Source organism: Sinohyriopsis cumingii, chromosome 15 (genome assembly GCF_028554795.1).
Source record: "Sinohyriopsis cumingii isolate HCF-2022 chromosome 15, ASM2855479v2, whole genome shotgun sequence".
Lineage (NCBI taxonomy): Eukaryota > Metazoa > Mollusca > Bivalvia > Unionida > Unionidae > Sinohyriopsis > Sinohyriopsis cumingii.
In genome coordinates, this window is record NC_142975.1 from 104,119,935 (window position 1) to 104,135,515 (window position 15,581).

The 15,581-nt window shown below is 34.7% G+C and overlaps 1 protein-coding gene across 7 annotated transcripts in view; it reads left to right on the forward strand.

Moving 5' to 3' along the window:
- Positions 1-15,581, forward strand: part of LOC149782406 (cell adhesion molecule DSCAM-like) — an 82,735-nt gene that overhangs the window by 15,393 nt on the left and 51,761 nt on the right. For all 7 annotated transcript variants that reach the window (XM_089933795.1, XM_089933796.1, XM_089933798.1 and 4 more), the window contains one exon: positions 12,525-12,554. In XM_089933795.1, coding sequence (XP_089789921.1) covers positions 12,525-12,554 — 30 coding nt within the window. The remainder of the gene's footprint in view (positions 1-12,524; positions 12,555-15,581) is intronic.

The following is a 15,581-nucleotide window of genomic DNA, read 5'->3' on the forward strand; positions in this document are numbered from 1 at the left end:
GAACAGGGCTTCAAAGACATCCATTTGCTTCGCTTAAGTGTATGATAGGTCAGAACCATATCTAGAATGATAACTAACTTGAGATTTCTTCTACTACTACTAAACATTTTATTTTATGAGGGTGACTCAGTATAATATACTATTCCCCTCCCCCTCGATACATTGAGTATAAAAGCACAAAGGTATGTAAATACATGAAGATAGCAAATTGGAGAGCATGTATTTCAATATTGAAAGTAACATCTGCCCTTCAAGATAAGTGTTATACAAATTTGTTTTGAACACATGTAGATTGGTTTCTGATCTAATTGCTGTGGGGAATTCATTCCAAAAAAATAGCACAAGAGTAAGCGAATTTTTTAAAAATGTATTTATTTTTGGACAAGATATTCTGCACTGATCATTTGTAGTTGATCTCAGTTTAGCTCCTTGAAGTTTGTGGATTGTTTCAATATTTTTATTGTTGTATGTCTCCAAATTGTGCAGCAGTTGTCCAAAAGGGTAAGAATGAGTGTATTTAAAGCAATTTCCAGTAGTTGAGTGGCATATATTATTTTGTCTTCAGTAACATACATTCTTGAGATTACAACAGAGCAAACATGTTTCACTTCCTTGTACCAGTCTTGATTCTTGTCAACATGAACTCCCAAATGTTTTACTGTGTAAACGTTTTCTGCTTGGCTGTCTTCAGACTAATGGAGCACTTCTAGACTCAAGATTCATATTTCTGTTTACTGATATTTGCCTATTTCCAAGCAAAATTGCCTTGGTTTTTAGGGAATTGAATTGATAAACAAAGTGTTCAGTGAGTACCAATGTTCGGCTTCACCCAGATGTTTGTAAACTGTAGAATCAGACTTAAGCAAATTAGTATCATCAGCATATAAATTAGTGTTTGAATGTTGTGCACACAAGGGCAAGTTATTTGTAAATAATATGAATAATACATGCTATAAATAGATCTTACTGGATCTCCTTTGCTGATGGACATCAGTTCTGATTTAATGGTACCCATGGCAACTTGCTGGCATCTGCCAGATAGGTATGATTTGAACCATAACAGAAGAGTGAGAACATTTGTACTTTTCAAGTTTCTATGCAAATATTATGGTCAACTGAATCAAAAGCCTTCTTAAATTCAACTAAAGTTGTTCATTTTGATGTACTCTTATAAATAACCATATGTAAATCTCTGGGTATTTCTTTTTCAGAATTTAGTCATTGTAAATATCAAGCACATTTTCCCACCACTCAGTGGCTGGTTGAAGTCTTTGAACTTGCTGGTCTGCTGTTGCATCATATTCTTTTGATTTATTCTCATAATGACAACACGATACACCTCTGGGGGTCTTTCAGCCACTGAATTTTGTCATTTTAACACATTAACCCCTGGTGATGAGTTTACATGGCAGGAGGTAGTAGCCTACTGCCGAGCTCTGTAGTGTCAAGGTCATGTATGATACACTAATGTGGGTGGCACTAATGTGGGTGATATTATTATAGAAAGGTTTTTGTGTCCAGATTTAAAAGACTTTTTGGTCTCGGATCTAAGGCAGACCGGTATGAACTGCAAACATACAGATGAACCTTTGCATAAAGTAGGATACGATGGACATTTGGAATAAAGAGTGGAATCGATACGAAAATAATGGATCCGTTAACACATTGACCCCTAGTGACGACTTAACAGGGCAGTAGCTTGTAGCCTACTGCCGAGCTCTGTAGCGTCATGGTCCTGCATGATACACTAAAGTGGGTGGTATTATAGAAAGGCAGACAGATGTAGCTCTACAATGATGCCAAATAATCTGGAATATCTAGATGCACTACAAAATACAGATAAAAAAAACTCATTTTTTGGACCCGACTTTTTTAACCCAAAATTCCCCAGTGGTCGGAATCCAATTTTGTGTCTGGAATTTAGACTTTTTGGTCTCAGATCTAAGGCAAACCGGTATGAACTGGAAACAGACAGGTGAGCCTTTGCAAAAAGTAGGAATAAAAGATGGGCATTTGAAATAAAGAGTGATCTCCATACAAAAATAATGGCTCCATTTAGCAAAATAAAAAAAAAATTATAATAAAGAACTCCAACTTTTACCCTTCTGCTCATGCGCGTGTCAAATAGCCAGTGAAAAACTGTTTCTAACACAACTAGGCAGTATGTTATTGAAAGATGACCGGGGATTTGGTGTTTTCCAGTCTATTCAGAAATAGCTTTCAAAATGTGTTCCCTACTCGATTTTCAGTCGAAAATAACAAAAAGTATTGTTACCTGCTACAGCTATTTGCAGTTTGAAAAATAAAAAACTAGATACCTTTCTGTTGAAGAAAAGTTTTAGACTCATAAGCTTTTGAACTTTTCACAAGGCCTTCAATCATCAGAGGAATGAAGTCTGGACTGGAGTCACATGATCAACTAAATGTTGATCACGTGACAAAATCCTTCTATATGTCACAGGATGAAGCCGGGTTGGGACTGGATTAGGGAAGGCACCAAAAGCAACTACGTTTACAAGACGTTTATTTATAAACGCAATTTAAATATAAAAAAATCTGACACCATTATAAACAAAAATATATGGAAAATTATAAAGTTCCTTACATGGAATTATCAACAACAATTAACGAGAAAAAAAAAAACATTAATTTAACGAATGGAATTTTCAAAACAAACATGAATTCCTATCACTCATCAAAGTGATTTACACCCCAATATAAAGAATCTTCAATGTATCATTCAAATAACAATTTAGAAAAGAATGTAATTATGAATGTATCGTTCAAATACCGATTTAGAAAATTATGTAATTATGAATGTATCGTTCAAATAACGATGTAGAAAAGCAGGTAAAGTTGAATGTATCATTCAAACAAAGATTTTGAAAAGAATGTAAATTTGAACGTATCGTTCATAAAACGATATTGAAAAGCAGTATAAATTACGAACCAATCGATCGTTCACATAACGATATAGCAATAGGAATGAATGAAATTATGAACCTATCGATCGTTCATATAAAAATATAGCGATAGGAATGAATGAAATTATGAAGCTATCAATCGTTCACATAATGATATAGCAGTTGGAATGAATTAAATTACGAACCTATCGATCGTTCACATAACGATATAGCAATAGGAATGAATGAAATTATGAACCTATCGATTGTTCACATAATGATAAGAATGAATGAAATTATGAACCTAAAAATAGTTCACATAATGATAAGAATTAATGAAATTATGAACCTATCAATCATTCACATAACGATATAGCAATTGGAATGAATGAAATTATGAACCTATCAATCGTTCACATAATGATATAGCAATAAGAATTAATGAAATTACGAAATGCAATAGTGGAATAACATGGAACACTATAACTATCGTGGCGCCCATTTGACGACCAAGAATTAACACCGGTTCCACGCGTTCTAGTCAATGGTCAGAGAAGCACCAAGGCATGGTCTGCTCCTCTCAGTCTGTTGAAGGATCCCTTGAGAGCCCTCACATCACAGACCCGTTGGTCGCGAAGCCCTGGTCCCTCGCAGCGAGAAAATCAGTCCACTCTTCCGATCCAACATCACCAAAAGCCAGACAAAACCCCACAGAGTTGTGTGACTCCACATCAAACGATGTATAAGGCATGGGAGGCACGTATGAAGCAGCTCTACAGCTGGTGACTCCACACCAAACCATATACAAGGCATGGCATAAGGCAGCTAAAATGATAACTAACCGTGTAGTACATATGATACGATTAAGTACTTCTTCACTGATATATGTAGCGCATGCATGCACTTGAATTCATTACGCATTACATTAATCGTTTAATGCAAACAACATATAATTAAATATCAATTTGTCTGTTCGGTTACAACAAATAGCTAACTCGAACCAGACTAAAGTATTTCTGATATGGCGTTGTATAACCTAGGTATTGACTCTGTAGAATTTAGAAGAAATATGTGTTTCCTGCTCGTTAGCTACTGCATTCAATGAATATGTTTGCAGATATAAGTCTTTTTGAAACATTAATTAAGGTTCTAAAACATCTAAAGTATGAAAACAATTCTGTCATATAAGCGAATAATAATAAAGAATTTCATTACCTCTACAGCTGGAGATTTGCTTCCGTAAAGGGGTAAGCTTCCTGACAAGACTGCGTAATGTAATTTAGTTATAGAGAATTTGCAATTTATGTACACTAGCTGTGACAGATTGCGCAGCTAGGTACATAGGTTTCCCACTTCTGGCAATTTGCACGTGCAGGGGTCAGAGTTTCGCTCAGGATTTCAAAAGAACTAGAGCCGAAAAAATATACCACCCGCGGGTGACGCTGTATGCGGCAATGAAACGCGAGTACATTTTGGACAACATATACATATTGATATAACTCATACACAATTCCGTGACACTGTATAATGGCAGGAGTTCTAATCTGAAATCATGGTTCAACACTGGCTCCCCCTCCATGACTTCAGTAGCTTCCATTATTTTTCTCCTTAGGGTATTATTCTCTTTACCGAGTACTCTGATGTTATCCCAGAAAAGGTATGCCCTCATTCTTCGCAATATTCACCAGTTGCTGTCAGGGATTTTCTGTTTGTGCACAAGTGACGTGCTTTAACTCTGGTTTCAAGGCTTCTAGCAGTCTCACCAATGTAGTCTTTTTCACAGTTATCACACTGGAAATTAAGGATGATTGAGCACTTATTCAAAGGAGTTTGGTTTTTGAGTTGTCCCAAGATTGAATGGATGGTGTTATATGGTTTGTGGATGACATTAGCTCAGTGCATATGGAAAAAAAATATGGTAGTCTTTTGGAGAGCCCACCACTGTATGGCAAAGGGACAGTTAGACATCTTTCAGCTGTGATAATTGTGGAAAAACTACATTGGGGAGAAGTTGCATAATTTTGTGATAAATAATATTAAAAAGGGATTTTTTGGTGAATATCAAAATTGTGGTCTGAGGTTGTGAAATTTGAGTCAGGGCTTGTGATTTTCTTGTTAAAGTTACCAATTCTGGGCCTTTACCTAAAAACATATTTATTTGAGAAGTATGTGTGGGAAAATGTCAAACTAAAGAGGCATTCATATAGGCAGTAAGAGGACACATACTAAAGCATTGCTGTCCAACTAAAAAGCAACAACTATATAGCTGCTCGAGCTCTGGCAGGCCATTTAAAATCAGCCTGCGGGCCGTGGGATGGACAGCACTGTACTAAAGGACACACGGTACTAATGGGTGAACAAATAATAGAGTACATACGGGTGTTGGTGGTCCATAATTGGTTAATAATGAAAATTAACATTTTAGTAAAAATATCTTTTGAGAGCTTATCCTATCTGTAATTTAAAAAAATATAGACAAAATTCTATTGATGCAATTTTAGTATTTTTACAGGCTTGACTTAGGATTACTCAGTAATGAAAGTAGCACCTGATTCATTTTGTGCAGAATCAATAACATTTCATGCACATGTAGATTAAAAAAATGCCGCGGGTCATATTGTGTTCTCCACACAGAAGCTTGCACCAACGATATTTGTGCATGGAGAAATGTAAGTCTGATCATCAGCACCCAGACATTTTAAGTTATTGAATTTTGATTATTATGATGGTGTTTCCATGTGTTTACTATGTGAGCTGAATTAGTACCATGACTCCTAAAGGAAGTCATTCAAATGTGAAGTGTGAGTCAGACTATAAAGGCATTACATATGGACCAATCTGAGTAAAATCAGATCTCCACTGTGCTAAATTGAATAATGAAAGTCAAAGTATGAAATCATACATGGGGATACATACTGTACACATATGAATGTTGTGATACCGGTAAAATGACTTTTGGAAATGGTTATTTGAAGAAGTCCACAAGGATGCTTAATGGAAAGAAAGCATACAAATGTGAAGTTTGTGATGAAATATTAATTGAGAATAGAAGTTTGACGGTACATATGAGGATTAACATATTGGAGAGAAACCATTTAATTGTGACATTTGTGGTAAACTGTTTATAGTTTTTGCATATTAAATTCCTGTTTGTTTGTATCCCCCTTACCGATTTCAATAATGAAAATCTTTAATATGGTAAAAAATGCACAGAGCTTAATCATTTCATTGATTGATTTATAATTTCTAACCTGACTGTGACTAGGGTGGCTCTAACACTGTCATCATCTGTGTATTTCTTACTTGAATGGAGTGTCCATACTAACACAGTGCCATATTGTGTACACTTTGGGTGAGTCTATTTTCTTCAGACAACAGAGTGACATGGTTCATCCTGTTTGGTAACTGCCCGATAACTCCTTAAATTACAATAGGGTTTGAGAGTTGAGAGTTATATCTCTTTAGACACATGTGCATAGAAAGTACATAGGTTTTAAATCCACATGAGAGGCAAATTATAGTTGTCATTCCTTTCCTTGATTCAACAATTTAAACATTGGAAGCAGACGATTAGTATTTACCTTCTGTATACAAATATGTGTATTCGTACATACACCCATTTGCTGAAAATGGACTTGTCCAAGAACTGGAAATGACTGGCGGGCATGGTCGTCTTTTGCACTTAAAACTTCCATTTGGTATGAAGCTTGCAGATAATAATTGTGTCACAATCTTCATGGTCATAATTAGGTTTGAAATTATACATCAAGGAATGAACTTAGTTTTGTGCCTTTTTTTTATACCTCATTTATGCTTTTCCTTTCTTAAGTCAGTAGTGGGATACAAACAAATGGTGAGGCATATTCGAACTTTAGTTAGACTAGAAATCTGTACCGCACATGAGGCAAAAAGTGCACATTACAAAGCTTTCTGAACCAAAATGATTTAAGTGTCAAGTTTGTGATAAAAGTGTTTAGTGAGAATGGAAATCTGAATTTGCAATTGAAGATACACACTGGAGAGAAACCATTCAGTTGTGGAGCTTGTGACAAAGTATTTCATTGGAGTAGTGCTGAAAAGACACTTTATGGAGAGAAACCACTCAAGTGTATAGTTTGCAATAAAAGGTATAGTCAGGGTTGATGTCTGAAAATGAACATTAGTACACATAGGGTGACACCCGTCTTAAGAACACAAAGTTTCCATTGTATGACTCCTGAAATGTTATCCTGTATATTAGGATCCAGGGTTGATTCATTAAATTCACAAACTGGTAAAAAAAACCACAAGTTGATCAGACTCACTTGATCCATTTGGACATAAGCAGGGGTCAGAATACTCTAATCTAATTTGTTGACTGTTCTTTTACTATGAGAATGCATCAAACATTATTTTCTAGGATTTTGATCTGATAGCCAGCATGTCATGGGGTTAAAAAAAGATAATAAAATCAGATACTAGAAACACCAAAAATGCACTGATTTGAGAAATAATTAAAGCAAGTGAACTTTAATTGAAATGATTTTGATATGAATTTTTTGCTTTTTTCTGTTTACAACATAATGCATGTAATGACATCACTCGGTTGTTCTTAATTGGACAGGTATGACAAATGGCCATCTTAATGCATACACAGAATGAAAATGAAAAGTATCAAGTATCAAAAGCAGAGGGTTATTGAACACTGCATAGTTTAGGTGATTTGTCATTGATTTAATCTAATCAATGCTCAAAAAATCAGGAACCATGCCCTGCCTGTATTGTACATAAGATTTACAGGTGTCAGCTGCGCTTGTGCAAAAGAAATACAATTTGCCAGAGAAAACTTGGATCACATTGATGAAATGCAGGTATTTATTTTCAAGATGTTGAAAAGTAGTAAATTATTAATATTGATCCCGGTGTATGGATCTTACCTTTATGAAAATGTTTTACCTTTCATACTTCTTTCAAAATCTGTAAACAGAGCATGTGACCTGTGAATGGGGAACAGTTTGCCTGTGTTACTTTTAACTAGTGCTCAGTGTGCAAGGAGCAGTTTTTATGTGCAAATTTAATAGGAAAATACAAAAATTCCTTGACAATGTTGACTGAATACAGTGCGACCCCACTATAGGACTCGCTGTTATAACACAGATTTGGATATAACACAATCATGGTGTGGCTCCCAAAATTTCATAGACATGTATTTTTCTCGTACACGAAAAAAATTCTTTCTTAAATGTACAAATAAAAACGTAAAAAGAGTATTATCATTTTGGGGAAGAGATCACGTATGAATAATACAAGACGATCGTGGTGTGACTCCTGAAATTTTATATGTATTTTTCATGTACTTGAAAACAGTTTTTTCTTCATAAAAGTACGAAAAATAACGTGTAAAATATTTATTCAGGGATCGTGCAGGGCTTCACCTATGTCTTGAATTGCGATTTTTTCCCTTATTGGTGGCAAAATATACCATCTGGCAATTTTGTTGTTGTTATTATTGGCAACATTTTTGGATGTTTAAACTTGTATATGCGACCATTGGTTTGGAGTGGAGAAATTCAGAGGCCCCATGAAAGAAAGCTGCAAACTTGATATAAAATGCACTGAAATTTATCTATTGTTACATAAACAAATTCTTTGTCCGTATTGACAAACCATCTTAACAGTGCATTGTTATATCATAATCCTCTTATGTTGATATCTAGTATGAGTATTGTATATTGTGAGATTTCCGCTTTTTTGTTGTTGACATTTCTGATGGCAGTGATCAACCGGATGTGTTGTTATCTCATAATCTGTTTTTTGTTGGATTTTCAGCCGCTCAAAAGTAATTAATGTATTTACATAGACTGACATTTGTAGGTGGATGAAAAGTAAAATTCCTCTTTTTTTAACTCAGATTTAAATTTAAATCCTTCAGAACACTCACATTTTCTGTAGTAATACCTGTCATCAGACCAGAACACCTGCATATCTATCGTCCATTTACCCATTTTAAAATTTCTGATGCGTGCATGGAAGGCAGCATCACTCCACTACCACAAATGTAAAAAAATAAAAATTTAAAGAATCTTACTTCTTTGTCTGTTCAGGAGGTAGGGAGGAACTGTGTCTAAAAATGGACTGAACAACTGCCAATTCTTTTTTTTAAAAATGTACCCAGATAAAATACTTTGCTGAAATTTCAGAGAAAACCTGTTATGTTTGAAGCACCGATTGTTACGAAAATCTACTTAGCAAATGAAAACAAAACCAGTCTCAATCATGCAATACAATTATCTGATGTTGCCGCAACTACAAGAAATGGGCATTTGTGTGGTTCTCCAAAGCTGGTCTGTAGTGGTGACTGCAATAACTCATGCACCCTTCATCAAAGAAAGCTGACTACAATCTTTAATACAAAGAAATAACCTTTCTTCAAAGGAAGTCAGTACCACACTTAATTAAAAGCAATGGAATCTGATGGATTGCTTCAGTTTCCAACGTGACTGGAACACGTTTACTATGCGATGAAAGTTTCCTTTTTGTAGGAATAAAGTTTATGCGTATGAACGCTACCAATGGTGGATTAAAACGCAAACTAACTTTTAACTCATGGTACATGGTCATGACGCACCCTGATAATCTTGCACCCAAGTCAAGGTGCTCACTAATCAAATTATGTCGCACCCAATGCTCAAGTTAAGTTCCGATATGTCTTATAATATAAAGGAATATACAATGAAATGGACGAAAACACCTTAGATAGATGCATAGAAGTTCATAACTAAAATAGTAGACATCATAATAAAATGATTGAAGGAATGCAAAAAGAGAAAAGATATATAAATAGAAGAATTGCGAAATAAAAGATGTAAATTACCACAATGAACAAAGGTTGTTATTTAATATGGTCTTTTATTTCCTGTTTTTATTATACCAAACAATAACACAATGACCTGCATAGCTGATAAATAAATGATCTTCCCAAATTAGAGGACAAAGCCTTCATTTGCTTTAACTATTAAATCTGGTTAAATATCTTATCTTTGAGTGTTATTTTGTACACATTTATATGAGCAGAGCAACATAGTTCAGAGCATACGGTACTGTTCAGCATATGCATCACATTGCACACATTAATATTCTTACATTTGGTGCAAAACAAGCCCATTTAAATTGCTGCAAGCAGACAACTGGGAAATGGTCATGTTTCTGTCATTGAAATTGTCACAATAAGTAAATAATTTTGCTTGCATTTCTTAGTATATTTTTCTCTGTTGTCTCCTAAGTTTCCCTTCAGACAAGAGCCACAGCTGAATATTTACAAACTGGGCCTCCTTACATAATTAGCCAATAACATGTACAGTGGAAATGTTCCCCTCTTTGCAACTGAATTGAGCCTGTGATGCCACCCCTCAACATCGTTTAGTCCTTACTGGCTGCATATATACAGTCCAACGAGCAAGGGTGAATAATGAATTTGGGATCCATTGCATGTCTATGTAGCTACATAGATCAGATAAGTGTCTGTTATTGGTGGTTTTCTCTTTCAGTGCAAGCAATGTTGGCTGTATGTATTCCTGTGGTCAAAATGGCAGAGCCATTAATTTCCGGATGAAACTATGAATGGACTTGTTAATTTTATAAGGTTTATGAAGGCCAGTCTACCTGCACTGCCTCCAAATAGCTGGAGTCCAATGAAAGACACATTCTTGCAACTGAACTTCTGGAAAAATCGACATCACTCTTTCCCACATAGCTGCTTCAAAGTTGGCTACCACTTGTTTCATTTTTGGTTCAGTGTGAATCATATTTTTAATAGCTTTTAGCACCTTTTTATAATCCTTCTTCCTTTTCCCTGACATCAGCGCAAAAGCTAGGGGAACTTGTTTTATTTCTCCGTCATTTTATGAAGGTATGTACACTAAATAATTGGGTAAATGGTAGTTTGATGATATAGAATGTGGCATCTATATGCTGTGTTTTTGCCTTTTGCCTTTGGGAAGATTTCCAACATTAGGTGTAACAAAAAGTAAATGGAGTCGATCTGTGCACTTAATGTCTTTCTGAAGAAATAGCTATGGTATGTGCTCAAGCTATAGATCAAATTCCAGATTGGTAGAATCCACCTGATGTCTTTGACTGCTCTAGCTAAACAATCAGGCTTAGGAATGGGTTCATTCACAGGTAGTAAGTTCACAACACATTCATTGATAATTGTTTTAGCTGTTATGTAGACTTCATTGATAGCATGTTTTTCTACTTCAGAATTTATTTTATGAAATATCTTAAAGGTTTCATAGGATGACAATGTCCGTATGTTCCTTGGAAATAATTACCAGCACCTCTCTCTAACTGTAGCTTTACACTTGATATGCTTGTTTCTCACTACACATTGCCGGTATGTAGCAGAGGCATTTTGGCGCTTAACATTGTAGGAAAAGCTGTTGCTGTCAGCTAACTTATCTTTCATTCTTTCAGATGATTGAGCTATAATTTCGTAAGTTACTGCCTGCATCATTGTCAGTTGCATCCAAATTTGAGGCTACTGTGGACAGTCTTATATCTAAACATGAGGCTTCGTCCTCCTCAGGGTCCATTGGTTGTTTGTGTTCAACATGAACATGATAAATCCTGTCTAAAAGTAGATCATTATTAATTGTGATAGAAGATCTATCATATAGACTCATGTCAGACTCCATATCATGATTTTTCTCAGTGTTCAGTCTGCTACCAGTTTCAGGGGTTCACCAATATCAGATGCATTCATATCTTCAGAATTACAATTATGACATGTCCAGTGTAAACTGAGTTGTCTCCTTACAGCCAATCTGTAGTCTTCTAATGAGATCCCATTAGCACAAGTTCTGTGTTGCCATTTATTGCAGCCATCACATTGGATTGCATGTTGTCTCTCCGTAACTTTTTTTCACAGTGTAAGCATGCAGTATTACTAGCCATTTTGGAAAGTAATGATTGGGGTGGAGTAATAATTTAACATTTTATACCTAATCATAGTGTCTTTATTGCTATTCAAGCATGAAACTAATTAATCAAATGTAAATGTCAACAGCAGCCCTGAAGTCCAACTTGAAGAAATCATTTGCTTCCTAATGCTGTGTTATGTAATGACTTTGATATTGCCGCCGCATTAACACAGACGCTGATTTGAGCATGCTTTGTTTTGGTTTGCTTGTTTTCACATACCTGCTCCATAGCCAAACACTTCAATAATACATACAGACACTTCATCAAACTGGAATGAAACCGACAAAGCCACAATACCGGATGCTCTGTAGCAAAACACCTGTTCATTGTGGCATAGCATTTAACAGATTTCATAGGCTTACAAAGCTTGACAACTGTAAGTCCATAAGATATGCCTTTTGCAAAGAAAAATCTTGCACAGTCATACGAAATACAACTTGCCATTGAGAAGCTATTTGATGTTATTAATTCAATAATCAAGATATATTATGTATATTTGATTTATATCTTAATTAATTTAATTATTTGTTTGTTAGTTTTACATTTTTTAAATTCCATTACATGTTATTGTAATGTAATTTTATTTGACATTTTTCAGAACTTAGTTTGACCTGTTTTTTCATAAACACCTAATAATAGAAACACTGTTTCTATTTTCAGACATAGTTTCCGACCTTGATTCAGAAATCAGTGAGTGAAGCAAACAATTTTCTTTTTTATTTTATTCTCAGAGTAAAATGATTGGTTTTTGTCAAGGTCATACTGGAAGTACATGTTGTTAGAAAGGTAAAAGGTTTCGAAGTTGTTCTAGAAACATGATCACATCACCCTCATGTGAGCATCTGTGTTGCGTTTTAGAAAGTCTTGTATTCATGTTAAGATAAGAATTGGCCAGTTGGGCTTATAAACACTTCGACGTTAAGGTCGTTTCTTCTGTTGTGACCAGTTTTAGTTATATTTTAATTTTTCTCAAAAAATTATTTGGATTCTAAGTAATTTCCCTTAAAATTACTTGTGCTCAATATTAATTCTTGGACAAAGACATTTTTGAAATTTTATTTGGAACTCAGAACTGGAATATTATTTTTGTGGTTCAACAAGGAACTGTTGATACAACAACACTTTGAAGGTTGCAACTGATGTCATCGCCCTCCATCTTTTATTTTTTATCAGGATTCCAACTCAGATTCATTTAGGACCTTTTATTTCTAGGACTTCTAATTTTTAATTCTTTTTGGATTTGATTCATAGAACCGTAAGTTCTTTTTCTCATTTTTACCTTGTTTTTCTTGGGGAAAAAATTATTTGTTAAATTTTACAAAGCTTGTTGTCTTCACTTTTTCTTGTTACTGTTTATGAAAGCCTAAACACGTAACAATATACTGATTAAAACATTTTAAAAAAAGTTTCATGACTATGCATGCACTAATGTTAGAGTAACTGAACTAAATGCTGAAACAAAATGTAATTAGTGGAGTGTGAAATGTGATCTATTTTGGCCCCATTAATCATATAACAAAACTTAATTAGTGAATTAACACATTTAATTAATAAAGGCCAGTGCTATGGAAACATGACATGGTAACAATCATTTCATATAATGATGTATTACAGATGGGTTCGACTCGACTATATATTACGGTATGACATAACTTTATATTTGGATGCGATATAACTTTGCTGTTGGTCGATTTAGCGGGTGTGACATTGCAGGGTGCGAGATGACTTTGATTCCTTGGGACATACTGAAAAGTAAATGTTCTTCATCATTTGTTATGTGATTGTGCTATTTTTTCCCACTTAATACAGATCTATAGGACCTATGACAAAATTATTGAATATTTTAAATCTCTATGCATATTTTCAATGGAATTACTTGTATTGTGCAGTCAATGTATGTGATTAAATTCGTGAGTGAGTACACAGTGTTGATACTCTATTCATGCTATACGTTAGACATGTATGTATAAACATTATACATGTATATGTACCAATGCATGGTTCTCTGAATAAAGTAAAATATTACGTATACCTTCTCTGTTTTCACTACAGGTCTATTCTCATTTGATATGCATCGATTTAAGATGGTAACTGTGCCAATGAAGCATGTATTTTTGCACCCGCATTTATTACCTACCCCCCCATTTTTTGGGGGTACATGCGTCATTTTCTTTAGCTAACTAACCTGGTTGCTTATGACATGGTTCAGTCTATAATACAGTCAGGTTCTATGGCTCCCAACTACTGTGTTAAGGTAGGGTCACACTGTACTAAGAATGGAATTCACAGTTGCAGAATCATGACTGACTATGAGACCTGCCCTTAGTTATCAATGGTAGAACTTTTCTAGTCTGGAAGCTGATATTTGTGGAATATGTTTTAAAAAGAAGTTCACAAAGAGGAATGTCACCAGAAATGTATAATGTACTTTAAAAATAATTTTAGCCTGATACAAAGACAAAAATTCCTGACCTGGTAATTTGTTGTTCTAGTGATGCTGATATAAAGGGGGGTGGTAACTTAGAAACGGGGCAAAAATGGACAAAGGAAGGAAATATAATGAGGTAATGTATATTAATTACTTGCCTATACATAAAGAACAAGAAATTAATAACAGATGTGGTTCACTACACCAATAAAAAAAAATAGTTTTTCTTAAGGGTGCAAGGGACTGCTTTTATGCACAAATTTAATGTTGCATACACTGCCTAATACAAAAATTCATTAAAAAACAATACATGAGCGAGATCAAAATGATCCATATTTTTGAAGAGATACAATAAAGCCAAACATAAGAATATCATTCACTTGTCTGGATAAATCAGTTGGAACTCACAGAATAAAAAGTCGATTTCTCCACCCCCAAGTTTAAACATGCATTTTTCATGGACATTTTTGAGAACACGTGATGCACACTTTGCAAACACAAGTCGCTTTCCTGGGTGATAATTTTTAAAAACATTGTATATTTGAAAGCTTGATACAATTCAAAATAGTTGTCATCCAGGCAGTTTATTGAGATATTCTACATGCCTTGAACTAACGTGTCTACTGCTATAAGTGGCTTTCTCTGCTTCCTAGCCGACTATTGGTATTTCACTGATTACATACTGTGCAGTGACTGCATGACATATACATGCCTCAAATCAATTTCAAGAACACAAGCTAGAAAGACCAAATTCACAAATATATACATATCTTTAATTATTACACAATAACAGATTAAAAAGTAACACCATAGCCTTATAGTTAAGAAATTTGACAGGATGCCAGATTACAAAACTGTTCCCTGCCACCTCATTAGACCTTAACATATATGTCATTCAAAAATAACATTTTGGATATTTATGCGCAGAACAGGAACCATACTGAAACCGTCTGGGTTGTGTTGGACCAGCAGTCACTGAAATTGTCTGTGTTGTATAGCCACATAGTAGTTTTAAGACAAGCAGCGTGCATACACAACAAGCTGTTAATTGATTACTTTATTGGTTTAATCTAGAAAGTTTAGGCCAAATGCTTGATGTCTTTTTAGGGGTATATAAGTACTGAAGCAATCAAATGTGGTCATGTTCATATTTGAGTCTTTGATTAAAAAGTGTCCATTCTGTGGTGTTGTGGAGATAAAAAAAGAAAGACAGAATAAAATAATTTTGGCAAAAATACTTGAGTAAGTATTTTGATTTTTTTAAATGTTCATGTTTAATTGCTATTGCA